Raw genomic sequence first — 16,819 nt, 5'->3', positions numbered from 1 at the left:
TTCACCCTTCCTCCCTCCTTTTCCCTTCCTTTCACCCTTCCTCCCTCCTTTTCCCTTCCCTTTCACCCTTCCTCCCTCCTTTTCCTTCCCGTTCCTCCCTTCCTCCCTCCTTTTCCCTTCCTGTTTCACCCTTCCTCCCCCTCCTTTTTCCTTTCCTTTCACCCTTCCTCCCTCCTTTTCCCTTCCGTTCCCTCCCTTCCTCCCTCCCCTCCTTTTCCCTTCCCGTTCACCCTTCCTCCCTCCTTTTCCCTTCCCCCTTCCCCCTTCCTCCCTCCTCCTTTTCCCCTTCCTCCCTCCTTCACCCTTCCCTCCTCCCTCCTTTTTTCCCTTTCACCCTTCACCCTCCCTTTTTCCTCCTTTCACCTTCCTCCCTTTTTCCTTCCGTTCACCCTTCCTCCCTCCTTTTCCCTTCCGTTCACCCTTCCTCCCCTCCTTCCTCCTCCCCCTTCCTTTCACCCTTCCTCCCTCCCCTCCCTTTGTTTTCCCCCTTTTTCCTTTTCCTTTTCTTACCCCTTCCTCCCTTTCCTTTTCCCTTCCCTTTCACCCTTCCTCCCTCCCTTTTTTCCCTTCCCTTTCACCCTTCCTCCCCTCCTTTTTCCTTCCTCCTTTTCACCCTTCCTCCCTTCCTTTTCCCTTTCCTTTCACCCTTCCTCCCTCCTCCTTTTTCCCTTTCCCTTTCCTTTGCCCTTCCTCCCTCCTTTTCCCTTCCCCGTCACCCTTCCTCCTCCTCCTTTTCCCTTCCTTGTTTCACCCTTCCTCCCTCCTTTTTCCTTTCCTGTTCACCCTTCCTCCCTCCTTTTTCCTTTCCCGTTCACCCCTCCCTCCTTCTTTTCCCTTCCCTCCTTCACCCTTCCTCCTCCCCTCCTTTTCCCTTCCTGTTCACCCTTCCTCCCTCCTTTTCCCTTCCCTTTCACCCTTCCTCCCTCCTTTTCCCTTCCCGTTCCCTCCTTTTCCCTTCCTCCCTCCGTTTTCCTTTTCCGTCTTCCTCCCTCTCGTCCTCCTCTCTCCATCCCTGTTTATCCAGAACATGTTGGTGGAGAAGGTGGATCAGATGATGGAGTGGAGCTCCAGGCGTTCCGTGATCCGGATGAACGCGATAAGTTCCGGAGGTTCGTCAAGGCCCCGCCCCGGAACTACTCGGTCATCGTGATGTTCACTGCGCTGCAGCCACAGAGGCAGTGCTCCGTCTGCAGGTAGGGAACCCCTCCGCGCCGCCACACGACCACAGACAGGAGGCGCTATGCTACACAGCACTGTGTACAGTTTTTGCAGGTTTTTGCTCCAGCCCAGTGTGTTGAGACCATGTGAAATACACTTGAAATAAATAGTGATTTAATTTGAAGATCAGGATGAGCTGTTTATTTGAATCAGGGATGCAGCAGGTAGCCTGGCGGTCAGAGGGTTGTGCCAGTAACCCGAAGATGGCTGGTTAGAATACCCGACAAGGTGAAAGACATGTGGATGATAGTTTGATCCAGGGGCGCTGTACTACTATGTCTGGCCCTGTAAAACAACACATTTCACTGCACCTTTCTGGCCTGTATGACAATAAAACATAGATTTATGTGATTATCTTGGAACAAAATGATGCACACACAGCAACCCTTCAGGCCTGGAGTTTCCCACCTCGGCCCAATCAGTCAATACAAGATAATACAAATCAATCATACAGTTGATGAAAGAGACCAAACAGAATAAAGAAAAGTATGATGACCGTTTGACCTCTAATGATGACCCATCAACAACTCTACAGAACAGTCAGTCTATTCAGTCTAGATCTACGTTTAGGTATAGGGGAGTTTAAAGACAACGACATAGGCTGAAGTCATCATGCCCTTTGACCTCAGTGATGACCCATCAACAACTCTACAGAACAGTCAGTCTATTCAGTCTAGATCTACGTTTAGGTATAGGGGAGTTTAAAGACAACGACATAGGCTGAAGTCATCATGCCCTTTTGACCTCTAGTGATGACCCATCAACAACTCTACAGAACAGTCAGTCTATTCAGTCTAGATCTACGTTTAGGTATAGGGGAGTTTAAAGACAACGACATAGGCTGAAGTCATCATGCCCTTTTGACCTCTAGTGATGACCCATCAACAACTCTACAGAACAGTCAGTCTATTCAGTCTAGATCTACGTTTAGGTATAGGGGGGAGTTTAAAGACAATGACATAGGCTGAAGTCATCATGCCCTTTTGACCTCTAGTGATGACCCATCAACAACTCTACAGAACAGTCAGTCTATTCAGTCTAGATCTACGTTTAGGTATAGGGGGGAGTTTAAAGACAACGACATAGGCTGAAGTCATCATGCCCTTTTGACCTCTAGTGATGACCCATCAACAACTCTACAGAACAGTCAGTCTATTCAGTCTAGATCTACGTTTAGGTATAGGGGGGAGTTTAAAGACAATGACATAGGCTGAAGTCATCATGCCCTTTTGACCTCTAGTGATAGTCCATCAACCTGCCAGTCTGTTCAGTCTAGATCTATGTTTGGCTATGACATAGACGGCAGTCAACATGACCTATTGACCTGTAGTGATGACCTCCAGACAGTGATCTACTCTACATAACTGCCAGTGTGTTCAGTCTAGATCTCTGTTTTGGGGCCCAGTGTCTCACCAGGGTGTTTCTCTCCTCAAGGAGCCTTCACACAGAGAACCCCTCACACGGAGAACCCCTCACACGGAGAACCCCTCACATGGAGAACCCCTCACACGGAGAACCACTCACACAGAGAACCCTTCACACGGAGAACCCCTCACACGGAGAACCGTTCACACGGAGAACCCAGCCGTTCGCTTCATTGAATAAAGATGATGCCGACCAGGGAATAATCATGTGTCCGTACGGAAATAGAGGAAGTTAATTTAATCCACACTGACCTTTCCCACTCCCATCATCCTCTCTGTTTCCCGTGACCCATAATGCTTTTTTAATCATCTGCTGTCGACTCAAATCACTTAATTATTTATCTCTCTCTCTCTGTTCCTGTTGTTTTTGTTTTTCCCTCTCCCTCTCTTCCTGCTCTCAACGACGGCAGGGCCAACCTCCACGTATGCATTTATATATCCATTCATATTAAAATGATTCATCTTAACCAGGAAACAAGGTTTCCTTTCAATTTGAGGATGTCACTCCGAAGCGCATTAGTTAATGTCACGCGCCAGCTCTCTGCTTCGCAATTGGAACGGACCATTTGCATAAACGATACCATCGCGTCGCTATTCAGCGAGCGCCCAAGACACATTTTGGGTTGACCCCCCCGCCAGCGTTCAAAGTACAGACGGGCACCGGGAGGGACTGCTAATCGCCGGGGTCCTCGCACTGCCATCACTCTTTCTTTCATTCTTCTCTCTCTCTTTTCTTTACCACTCTCTCTTTGTTCGTTTCCTTCTCTCCGTCTCAGTTCCTCTCTCTCTCTCTCTCCCTCCAATGACAGTACGATTTAAAGTGCACTGTGCTGAAAGCTACTAATTGTTTACAGACTTTAATCACCAAAAGAGCCACCAAGCACAACGCTCTCTGAAGAGACACACTACGTAGAGCAGCGCAGAGCGCGCAACACCCCACACCATATCACTTATGGAGGAGCATGAATAGTACATGAAGTCAATGCAACATTGATGCAAGTCGACATGCAATTTATGGCACTTGTGTTTAATTCCCAACAGAAACGAGTGTTTTGCTACTTGTTTTATTCATGATTTTCTGTTGTCCCGTTTGTTAATTCATGTACTGTAACGTGTGGCAGAGGACATTAAAGTTGTCAGAGGACATTAACGTTGTGGCCAGACGTTGGCGCTGCGACTTTACGAAGCCATCTGGAGTAAACATGCTTTTATGAGGTTATTTGAGCTCTAAATGGGAAGCTTCAAGACTTCCACAGGCCCAAACTCTCTTTCCACTAGTTTTAAGTTGACTTTTAACTAGGGCTGCATAATTCCTGAACTTTCAATACATTCCTGGTGTTTCCGGTATCCTCTTGGAGAATTCCCAGAAACAGGAGGGGAATATAAAATCCAGAATCATCCAACAAGGATTTCTGGAGAACCGGTGAATTTATTGAGCGTTTCAGGGATTTTGTAACCCTACTTTCAACTCTATTACGTCACATTATATAGAGAAGTTTGCTGTACATTCATTTCCATCTTCTTATCCACCACTGTGACAGAGCTGGCGGGCCCACCGCTGTCTGTATTTACCCGTGACAGGTTGAGTGGCTATGGCTCAATTTGCAAAATGTCTGCCGTAATTTCCCCTCTAATTGGCCCGTTTTATTTATTTGTTGTTATGGTTTCCCTGTCATGCCAGTGTGGGGGAACTGCGACAGGCATAAGAAGTGGCAGCAGCGCCAGAGTTAAAAGGAAAGCGATGGGTAGAGACGGTGGTTCGTCGGGATGTTTTCCTCGTCTGTCCAGGACAGGATAGAGCAGCAGTAATTACAGCTGTAGCGACATTCTTCTCACGGCGTCGTTATCCTTCTCTCTCTGGGGAGGAACATGTGGCATGAGTATCTCTCTCTCTCTCTCGTCCGTCTCTTACTCAAGCCAACGTGGCCATGATCATCACCAGCATTTACTCATCTGTTTCTTCTTCCCTCTCTCCTCTCTTGCTCTCCCTCTCTTGTTCAATTTCCTTTTGCCTTCGTTTCTGCCCCTCTGTCTTCCTCTCCTCTTTTTCCACTCTATTTTCTCCCCCCGTCCCCTCTCTCTCTCTCTCCCTCTCCCTCTCTCTCTCTCTCTCTCTCTCTCTCCTCTCTCTCTCTTCCTCTCTCTCTCTCTCTCCCTCCCCTCTCTCCCTCCCCTCTCTCTCTCTCTCTTCCTCTCTCTCCTTCACTCTCTCTCGCTTTCTTCTCTTCCGCTCTCTCACTCTCACTCTCTCTCTTCCTCTCTCTCTCTCTCTCTCCCTCCCTCCCTCCCCCTGTCTTTTTAACAGACAAGCTAACGAGGAGTACCAGGTGCTGGCTAACTCCTGGCGCTACTCTTCAGCTTTCTGTAACAAACTCTTCTTCACCGTGGTGGACTATGATGAGGGGGCGGACGTCTTTCAGCAGGTAACCGTCTGGATCTACCCCAGCACCCCTCCCTCCAACCGTCCCCCTCTCCGTTCCCCCGCTCGCTCCCTCCATCCCCAAAGCCCTCATTTCCATGTTCATAGTTTCCTGTCAGCCTCTGCGCGGAGACACAGCATGCTAATTAGCACGCAGGTCACATTTTAAAGGAGAGATGAATCATTGAAATAAGGTAAATGAATCAGAGGTGGCTGACAGGCTCTCTGCATGGTTTTATTTACCCACGGCTCGCCGTCCGGCGGCCGTTTTAAGATCAGGCCACTTGGGGGAGAGTTTGGGCTTTAACATCAGCTGAACATTGTTTTGGACGTGCCTCTGATTGTCCATTATATATATATACGATAGTGTCGGATGACATTTAGTGAAGTACTCACATACACAAACGCTCATGTACCTTGCAATGGATGTTTAGTCTTTATTTAGATGAGCTATCTTATCCAACCCACATACTGTACTCCTGACTCAGTCCATACACACCCTGCATACTGTACTCCTGACTCAGTCCATACACACCCTGCATACTGTACTCCTGGCTCAGTCCATACACACCCACATACTGTACTCCTGACTCAGTCCATACACACCCTGCATACTGTACTCCTGACTCAGTCCATACACACCCACCCACATACTGTACTCCTGACTCAGTCCATACACACCCTGCATACTGTACTCCTGACTCAGTCCATACACACCCTGCATACTGTACTCCTGACTCAGTCCATACACACCCACATACTGTACTCCTGACTCAGTCCATACACACCCTGCATACTGTACTCCTGACTCAGTCCATACACACCCTGCATACTGTACTCCTGACTCAGTCCATACACACCCTGCATACTGTACTCCTGACTCAGTCCATACACACCCTGCATACTGTACTCCTGACTCAGTCCATACACACCCACATACTGTACTCCTGACTCAGTCCATACACACCCTGCATACTGTACTCCTGACTCAGTCCATACACACCCACATACTGTACTCCTGACTCAGTCCATACACACCCTGCATACTGTACTCCTGACTCAGTCCATACACACCCACATACTGTACTCCTGACTCAGTCCATACACACCCTGCATACTGTACTCCTGACTCAGTCCATACACACCCACATACTGTACTCCTGACTCAGTCCATACACACCCTGCATACTGTACTCCTGACTCAGTCCATACACACCCTGCATACTGTACTCCTGACTCAGTCCATACACACCCTGCATACTGTACTCCTGACTCAGTCCATACACACCCTGCATACTGTACTCCTGACTCAGTCCATACACACCCACATACTGTACTCCTGACTCAGTCCATACACACCCACATACTGTACTCCTGACTCAGTCCATACACACCCTGCATACTGTACTCCTGACTCAGTCCATACACACCCACATACTGTACTCCTGACTCAGTCCATACACACCCACATACTGTACCCTGACTCAGTCCATACACACCCTGCATACTGTACTCTGACTCAGTCCATACACACCCTGCATACTGTACTCCTGACTCAGTCCATACACACCCACATACTGTACTCCTGACTCAGTCCATACACACCCACATACTGTACTCCTGACTCAGTCCATACACACCCACATACTGTACTCCTGACTCAGTCCATACACACCCTGCATACTGTACTCCTGACTCAGTCCATACACACCCACATACTGTACTCCTGACTCAGTCCATACACACCCTGCATACTGTACTCCTGACTCAGTCCATACACACCCACATACTGTACTCCTGACTCAGTCCATACACACCCACATACTGTACTCCTGACTCAGTCCATACACACCCACATACTGTACTCCTGACTCAGTCCATACACACCCACATACTGTACTCCTGACTCAGTCCATACACACCCACATACTGTACTCCTGACTCAGTCCATACACACCCTGCATACTGTACTCCTGACTCAGTCCATACACACCCACATACTGTACTCCTGACTCAGTCCATACACACCCTGCATACTGTACTTGACTCAGTCCATACACACCCACATACTGTGGTATCATACACACCATATGTCACTGTACTTGACTGTACTAATCCATACATTTGTAACTCAGTCCATACACACTTTGTAATAGATCAGTCCATACACACCCTGGGGTGTTGTACACACCCACATATAGACTCAGTCCATACACACGGCATACTGTACTCCTGACTCAGTCCATACACACCCTGTAACATACTGTACTTGACTCAGTCCATACACACCCTGTACTGTATCCTGATTGTCCGTCCATACACACCAGTCAGCACCCTGACTGTACACACTGCATACTGTACTCCTGCTCAGTCCATACACACCCACATACTGTACTACTCAGTCCATACACCCCTGCATACTGGGAGATTGTCCATACACACCCACATACGGTACTCCTGACTCAGTCCATACACACCCTGCTTGTCCCTGGGGTTGTCCATACACACCCACATACTTTCCTGACAGTCCATCACACCCTGCATACTGTACTCCTGACTCAGTCCATACACACCCTGCATGGGTGTACTCCTGACTGTCCATACACACCCACATACTGTACTCCTGACTCAGTCCATACACACCCCACATACTGTCTCCTGACTCAGTCCATACACACCCACATACTGTACTCACTCAGTCCATACACACCCGCATACAGTGACTCAGTCCATACACACCCACATACTGTACTCCTGACCAGTCCATACACACCATATACTGTACTCTGATTCAGTCCATACACACCCACATACTGTACTCCTGACTCAGTCCATACACACCCACATACTGTACTCCTGACTCAGTCCATACACACCCACATACTGTACTCCTGACTCAGTCCATACACACCCTGCATACTGTACTCCTGACATGTCCATAAACATGTGAAGCTTCCCTGCATACTGTATCCTGACTCAGTCCATACAACCCACATATGTACTCCTGACTCAGTCCATACACACCCTGCATACTGTACTCCTGACTCAGTCCATACACACCCACATACTGTACTCCTGACTCAGTCCATACACACCCTGCATACTGTACAAGTCCATACACACCCACATACTGTACTCCTGACTCAGTCCATACACACCCTGCATACTGTACCCTGACTCAGTCCATACACAGCATACTTAATCCTGACTCAGTCCATAAATACATACACTCCTGACTCAGTCCATACACACCACATACTGTACTCCTGACTCAGTCCATACACACCCTACATACTGTACAGATCACTGTCCTGACTCAGTCCATACACACCCACATACTGTACTCCTGACTCAGTCCATACACACCCTGCATACTGTACTTGACTCAGTCCATACACACCCACATCTGTACTCCTGACTCAGTCCATACACACCCTGCATACTTGTCCATATAATACTGACTCCTGACTCAGTTCTACACACCCTGTACTGTACTCCTGATCAGTCCATACACACATACTGTACTCCTGACTCAGTCCATACACACCCTGGAGGACTCCTGACTGGGTCCATACACACCCTGCAATGTACTCCTGACTTGAATACACACCCACATACTGTAACCTGATCCTACACTTTGTTCTCCTGAAAGAGTCCATACACACCCACATACTGTACTCCTGAGGAGTCCATACACACCTGCATACTGTACACAAGTGATTCCATACACACCCTGCATACTGTACTCACTCAGTCCATACACACCCACATACTGTACTCCTGACTCAGTCCATACACACCCTGCATACTGACTTGACTCAGTCCATACACACATAGTACTCCTGACTCAGTCCATACAGCATATATCCTGACTCAGTCCATACACACCCACAGATACTTTGATACAGACCCTGCATACTGTACTCCTGACTCAGTCCATACACACCCACATACTGTACTCCTGACTCAGTCCATACACACCCTGCATACTATCCTGACTCAGTCCATACACACCCTGCATACTGTACTCCTGAAGTCCATACACACCCACATACTGTACTGACTCAGTCCATACACACCCACATACTGTACTCCTGACTCAGTCCATACACACCCACATACTGTACTCCTTACTCAGTCCATACACACCCTGCATACTGTACTCCTGACTCAGTCCATACACACCCACATACTGTACTCCTGACTCAGTCCATACACACCCGCATACTGTACTCCTGATTCAGTCCATACACACCCACATACTGTACACTCAGTCCATACACACCCACATACTGTACTCCTGACTCAGTCCATACACACCCACATACTGTACTCCTGACTCAGTCCATACACACCCTGCATACTGTACTCCTGACTCAGTCCATACACACCCTGCATACTGTACTGGGACTCAGTCCATACACACCCACATACTGTACTCCTGACTCAGTCCATACACACCCTGCATACTGTACTCCTGACTCAGTCCATACACACCCACATACTGTACTCACTCAGTCCATACACACCCACATACTGTACTCCTGACTCAGTCCATACACACCCACATACTGTACTCCTGACTCAGTCCATACACACCCTGCATACTGTACTCCTGACTCAGTCCATACACACCCACATACTGTACTCCTGACTCAGTCCATACACACCCTGCATACTGTACTCCTGACTCAGTCCATACACACCCTGCATACTGTACTCCTGACTCAGTGCATACACCCCTGCATACTGTACTCCTGACTCAGTCCATACACACCCACATACTGTACTCCTGACTCTCCATACACACCCACATACTGTACTCCTGACTCAGTCCATACACACCCTGCATACTGTACTCCTGACTCAGTCCATACACACCCCACATACTGTACTCCTGACTCCCATACACACCCACATACTGTACTCCTGACTCAGTCCATACACACCCACATACTGTACTCCTGACTCAGTCCATACACACCCACATACTGTACTCCTGACTCAGTCCATACACACCCACATACTGTACTCCTGACTCAGTCCATACACACCCTGCATACTGTACCCTGACTCAGTCCATACACACCCACATACTGTACTCCTGACTCAGTCCATACACACCCACATACTGTACTCCTGACTCAGTCCATACACACCCTGCATACTGTACTCCTGACTCAGTCCATACACACCCTATTGTACTCTGACTCAGTCCATACACACCCTGCATACTGTACTCCTGACTCAGTCCATACACACCCACATACTGTACTCCTGACTCAGTCCATACACACCCTGCATACTGTACTCCTGACTCAGTCCATACACTACCCTGCATACTGTACTCCTGACTCAGTCCATACACACCCTGCATCAGTACTCTGAAGGTATAATCCATATTATAAACGGAGTTTGTCCAGCCCTCAATTCTGATTGGCCTGGTATATCAGACCATATGTCACGGGTATTACTGTACTAATTACATTTGTAACCAGTTTATAATAGCGATAAGGCACCTCTGGGGTTTGTGGTATATAGCCAATATACCACGGCTCTGTGTCCAGGCGCGTTGTGTCGCCAGAGGAACCGTGGTATATTGTCCGTAGCAGCCACTGTCACTGCAGGCTGGCAGCTAGATAAACACCCGTGTGGGAGATTGATACGAGTCGGTTCTGCGCAACCAACCTCTTTCCCTGGGGTTGTCATTATTTTCCCAGGGTGCATCCATAGGTGGGCCGTGGGCGAAGCCCGTGTGGGCGTATGTCATGTCACCGGGCCCGGAGTTTCTTACAGTACATCACCGCCTGCTGTGTCACTCAGTGCAGACCTCGATACAGTGGGAAAACGACCCCCAACACATAAATAAGATATTCCACATCGCCATAGCAACTCAGCACCAGAGAAACCCATAATAGAACTTTGGTTTCTTATCACTAACAGTCCATGACAATAAACAGATGTGAAGCTTCCAACCGCCCATTACCATAGCCAATGAGCAATTAATCTGGGTTAAATACTCACCCCTGAGGTACGCCTCACACTCTCCACTCGAGCAATTATGCGATTACGGGCCTCTAAGATTAAAAGGACATGTAATTAAATGCAGATCACTTTGTCTAGCTTTTCTTTTGTTATAATGGAGAGAGTGCTAATGTGGTACTCCTAATGGGCGAATCACCTCTACGCTCCAGGGAGGATGCGGTGGGCTCGTTTCACGCAATTAATAGAAATAACCTCTGTAACGATCCTCACTTTGTTCTCTGTGAGTTTGGACTGGGGAGGAGGTGGGAATAGTCTGACTTTTTAGTTGATTTGAATTGCAGGAAGAGGGGTTTGAAAAGCAAACCGAGTGGAAAGAGAGAGACTGAGAAGCACACAGAGGAGAGGTATCGACACAAGTAGATAGAGATATATCTACCATTTTAGAGACAGAATCGGGCAAGACAGATACAGATTGAGGGAAAGATAGAGAGAGAAACAATTGAGAGAATACTTTTGAGAGAGAGGGAATATCGTTGAGCCCTGTTGAAAGAGAGGGAGGAGGCAGACACCTAACATAATAAGTACACAGTGTGCATGCCTATCCATTCATTAGGCCTAATGGCCAGCCTGTGAAGAGGGAGAGTGTAGTAATTAGGTGTATGTTAGTGCCACCAGTGAGTTCTCTGCACCGTGCTCCTCCCTCCCTGGGTAGGTGGCCTCATGGCCAGTCACATCATGTGGTGGGCCCCTGCCATAACACCACTGGGGAAAGGGAACTGTTTATAGGGGATGTTTTTGTAGGGGCAGTGGTATATATGCACACGTCATGTAATTGGGGTTCTCACCACTTCTCTTGATTCTCTCTCTGCCTTTTCCACCTATGTCCCTCCCTCCTCCCTCCCTCCTCCCTCCCTCCCTCCCTCCCTCCCTCCTCCTCCTCCCTACTGTATCTATCCCTCCCTCCCTCCTCCCTCCCTACTGTATCTCCTCCCTCTCTCCTCCTCTCTCCTCTCCTCTCCCTCCCTACTGTATCTCCCTCCCTCCCTCCCTCTCCTCCCCTCCCTACTGTATCTATCCCTCCCTCTCTCTCTCCTCCCTACTGTATCCTCCCTCTCTCCTCCTCCCTCCTCCCCTCTCTCTCTTCCTCCCTCTTGCATCTCCCTCCCTCTCTCCTCCTACCTCTATATCTGTCCCCCTCCCTCTCTCTCTCTCTCCTCTCCCTACTATATCTGTCTCCCCTCCTCTCTCTCTCTCTATCTGTCCCCTCCTTCTCCTCTCTCCTCCTCCTACCTACTATATCTGTCTCCCTCCTCCTACCTACTATATCTGTCCCCTCCCTCTCTCTCTCCTCCTCCTCCTACCTATCTATATCTGTCCCCCTCCTTCTCTCTCTCTCCTCCTACCTACTATATCTGTCCCCCCCCTCTCTCTCTCTCTCCTCCTACCTACTATATCTGTCCCCCCTCCCTCTCTCTCTCTCCTCCTACCTACTATATCTGTCCCCCTCCCTCTCTCTCTCCTCCTACCTACTATATCTGTCCCCCTCCCTCTCTCTCTCTCTCTCCTACCTACTATATCTGTCCCCTCCCTCCTCTCTCCTCCTACCTACTATATCTGTCCCCCTCCCTCTACCTACTATATCTGTCCCCCTCCCTTCTCTCTCTCTACTCCTCCCTACTATATCTGTCCCCCCTCCCTCTCTCTCTCTTTCTCTCCTCCTACCTACTATATCTGTCCCCCCTCCCTCTCTCTCTCTCCTCCTACCTACTATATCTGTCCCCCCTCCCTCTCTCTCTCCTCCTACCTTCTATATCTGTCCCCCCTCCTTCTCTCTCTCCTCCTACCTACTATATATGTCCCCCTTCCTTTCTCTCTCTCCTCCTACCTACTATATCTGTCCCCCTTCCCTTTCTCTCTCTCTCCTACCTACTGTATCTATCACCAATCCTTTCCTCTCTTTTTTCTCTCCCTCCATCTCCCTCTGTCTCTCTCCTCTCTCCCCTCTGTCTCTCTTTCTCTCTCTCTTTTTCTCTCTCTTTTTCTCTATCTTTTCTCTCTCTTTTTCTCTTTCTCTCTCCCTCTCTCTCTCTTTTTCCCTCCCTCCCTCCCTCCCTCCAGCTGAATATGAACTCAGCCCCTACCTTCATGCACTTCCCAGCTAAGGGGAAGCCTAAGAGGGCAGACACCTTTGACCTCCAGCGGATCGGCTTTGCCTCGGAGCAGCTGGCCAAGTGGATCGCAGACCGCACCGACGTACAGGTGAGAATTCCCCCTTTAACATAATACACCTGTGATGATTGTACAGGTGACATAAGACCCGGGTTCAAATAGTTTTCTGTCAGCTGCGCCTGATCGGGCTTGCCTGGAGCAATGGAGCTAATGGAATTTAGCAGGCTCAATCGAACGTTCAACATATTTGGAAGACAAACAAATACTCTTTAAACCCAGGCCTGCCTATAACATTTTTATTTATTTATTTATTTTAAACTAAACCCCCTTTTCTACCCAATTTCGTGGTATCCAACTATTAGTAGTTACTATCTTGTCTCATCGCTACAACTCCCCTACGGGCTCGGGAAAGACGAAGGTTGAAAGTCATGCATCCTCCGAAACACAACCCAACCAAGTCGCACTGCTTCTTAACACAGTGCGCATCCAACCCGGAAGCCAGCCGCACCAATGTGTCGGAGGAAACACCGTGCACCTGGCGACCTGGTTAGCATGCACTGCGCGCCACAGGAGTTGCTAGTGCGCGATGAGACAAGGATTTCCCTACCGGCCAAACCCTCCCTAACCCGGATGATGCTGGGCCAATTGTGTGTCGCCCCATGAACCTCCCGGTCACGGCCGGCTGCGACAGAGCCTGGGCGCGAACCCAGGGTCTCTGGTGGCACAGCCAGCACTGCGATGCAGTGTCCTAGACCACTGCGCCATCCGGGAGACCCCGCCTATCACATTTTAAACCTTTTACAAAGTGCACACACAACTATTTACCTGTCACAAAACAGACAAGTATCACAAAAACATATCAGATATAATATTTGATCAGATCCATCTTAGAGATGCAAGAAGGACAAGATCACTTTGAGCACAACCTTTTATACAGCCCCGAAAACACCAATGCTTTCTGTATGGCCCACTGCTCTCTGAGAATTCAACCTTTTATACAGCCCCCAAAACACAATGACCAGCTAATGGCTGTGGTATCCAATGCTTTCTGTATGGCCCACTGCAGAATTCAACCTTTTTATACAGCCCCGAAAACACAATGACCAGCTAATGGCTGTGGTATCCAATGATGGCCCACTGCTCTCTGAGAATTCAACCTTTTATACAGCCCCGAAAACACAATGACCAGCTAATGGCTGTGGTATCCAATGCTTTCTGTATGGCCCACTGCTCTCTGAGAATTCAACCTTTTATACAGCACCGAAAACACAATGACCAGCTAATGGCTGTGGTATCCAATGCTTTCTGTATGGCCCACTGCTCTCTGAGAATTCAACCTTTTATACAGCACCGAAACACAATGACCAGCTAATGGCTGTGGTATCCAATGCTTTCTGTATGGCCCACTGGAGAATTCCAATGAGGTTAGAAACTGTTATCCTTTATTAGATCCACGGCGTCCATTAAGGCTTTTTAAAAGCCTCCGTCCTCCATTACGGGCGACGTCTCCCCAGTCGGCCGTTAATCCTTTGGATTCTCCGTCGTCCTGCGGATTTGAAAAGCGGCGGTTGACAGTGGACAGAATGCGACTGGTTCACTTTATAATGTTTCATTGTCACATACACTGGATAGGTACAGTGAAATTTGTTGTTTTACAGGGTGGTGCAACGCCCCTGGAGCATATTAGGTTAAGTGCCTTGCCAAGAGGCACATCAACAGATGTTTCACCTTGTCGGCTCGGATTTGCAACATTTCGGTTACTGGCCCAATGCTCTAACGCGCGCACACACTCAATTCAATTCAATTCAAGGGCTTTATTGGCATGGGAAACAGTGGCCATCAGAATGCAACAAAATTAACAGTAAACACTTACACATACCAGTGTCAAAACAGTAAAGACATTACAAATGTCATATTATATATATATATATATAATATATATATACACAATGTACAAATAATTAAAGGACACAAGATAAAAATAAATAAGAAAATATGGGTTGTATTTACAATGGTGTTTGTTCTTCACTGGTGTGGCAACAGGTCACAAATCTTGCTGCTGTGATGGCACACTGTGGAATTTCACCCAGTAGATGGGAGTTTTTCAAAATTGGCTATGGTTTCGAATGCTTGTGGATCTGTGTGATCTGGGGGAAATATGTCTCTCTAATATGGTCATACATTGGGCAGAGGTTAGGAAGTGCAGCTCAGTTTCCACCTATTGGCTGTGAGTAGCACAAGCCTGTCTTCTTTGAGAGCCACTGTCTCCAGGCAACCTTTTCAATAGCAGGCTATGCTCACTGAGTCTGTACATAGTCAAAGCTTCCTTAATTTTGGGTCAGTCACAGTGGTCAGGTATTTTGCGCTGTGTACTCCTGTGTAGGGCCAAATAGCATTCTAGTTTGCTCTGTTTTTTGTTAATTCTTTCCAATGTGTTAAGTAATTATCTTTGTTTTCTCATGATTTGGTTGGGTCTAATTGTGCTGTTGTCCTGGGGCTCTGTAGGGTGTGTTTGTGGTGAACAGAGCCCCAGGACCAGTTTGTTAGGGACTCTTATCCAGGTTCATCTCTGTTTGTGATGCCTTTGTTAGGAAGGTTTGTGAATTTTTTTTAGGTGGTTGTAGAATTTAATGGCTCTTTTCTGGAGCATAATTAGGGGTATCGGCCTAATTCCTTGCATGCATTATTTGGTGTTTTACGTCACACGGAGGATATTTTTGCAGAATTCTGCGTGCAGAGTCTCACTTGGTGTTTGTCCCATTTTGTGAAGTCTTGCTGGTTAGCGGCCCAGACCTCACAACCATAAAGGGCAATAAAGGGACACTCTCCCTCTCGGTTCCACAAGCAGACTGAATTATGGGGTATGTGGTTCCCTTCATTTGAGCTAATCCAATAGCATTAGAAGGCAAGGCCGGCGATCGACCAACAAGACGACTCAGATCTGGGTTGTGTTCAAACTGAAGATAAAAACAGACTGAAACAGTGAGGGGACTACCTGAACTTGTCCAAAATGAAAGGCTCATTATCGTTTTCTGTTTTCCAAACGTTTTTCAACAGTATGTCCTAATGAATACAACCCTGGCCTACTAAAGCTCCACATGTAGATCTCTTTGTTTGAATGGGAATGTGACGTATCTTTTCATTACTGAGGGTATGCTATTCCCCAGTAATATCATATTATTATACTTGCTATGCCTCTATTGTAGCCTTCAACCTAATACCACACTGTGCCCAAATCACATCTCACTGACAGGAACCCTTGTGTTATTCAACTAGGTGTAATTACATTGTACTGAACTATATCATTCTAAAATAGTTGTTTTTGATCAGACGAAAACTAACCGTCTCCCTCCCTCTACCTCACCTCCTTTCACTGGGTCTCCCTCCACCTCACCTCCTTTCACTGGGTCTCCCTCCCTCTACCTCACCTCCCTTCACTGGGTCTCCCTCTCTCCCTCCCTCCCTCTATCTCACCTCCTTTCACTGGGTCTCCCTCCCTCCCTCTATCTCACCTCCTTTCACTGGGTCTCCCTCCCTCCCTCTACCTCACCTCCTTTCACTGGGTCTCTGTCCCTCCCACCCTCTCTCTGCCTCACCTTCTTTC

At 48.0% G+C, this 16,819-nt stretch overlaps 1 protein-coding gene across 1 annotated transcript in view; it reads left to right on the top strand.

Moving 5' to 3' along the window:
- The first annotated feature begins 1,028 nt into the window (after positions 1-1,028).
- The window catches only part of LOC127926018 (tumor suppressor candidate 3), an 89,330-nt gene continuing 73,539 nt past the window's right edge, over positions 1,029-16,819 (top strand). Inside the window, exons 1-3 of the mRNA XM_052511260.1 lie at positions 1,029-1,193; positions 4,948-5,065; positions 13,165-13,305. Of these exons, the coding sequence (XP_052367220.1) occupies positions 1,150-1,193; positions 4,948-5,065; positions 13,165-13,305 (303 nt within the window). The 5' untranslated portion in view covers positions 1,029-1,149. The remainder of the gene's footprint in view (positions 1,194-4,947; positions 5,066-13,164; positions 13,306-16,819) is intronic.

Source organism: Oncorhynchus keta, unplaced genomic scaffold, assembly GCF_023373465.1.
Source record: "Oncorhynchus keta strain PuntledgeMale-10-30-2019 unplaced genomic scaffold, Oket_V2 Un_contig_6617_pilon_pilon, whole genome shotgun sequence".
NCBI lineage: Eukaryota > Metazoa > Chordata > Actinopteri > Salmoniformes > Salmonidae > Oncorhynchus > Oncorhynchus keta.
The sequence above is the reverse complement of the archived record's forward strand: the minus strand, read 5'-3'. Positions and strand labels throughout refer to the sequence as shown.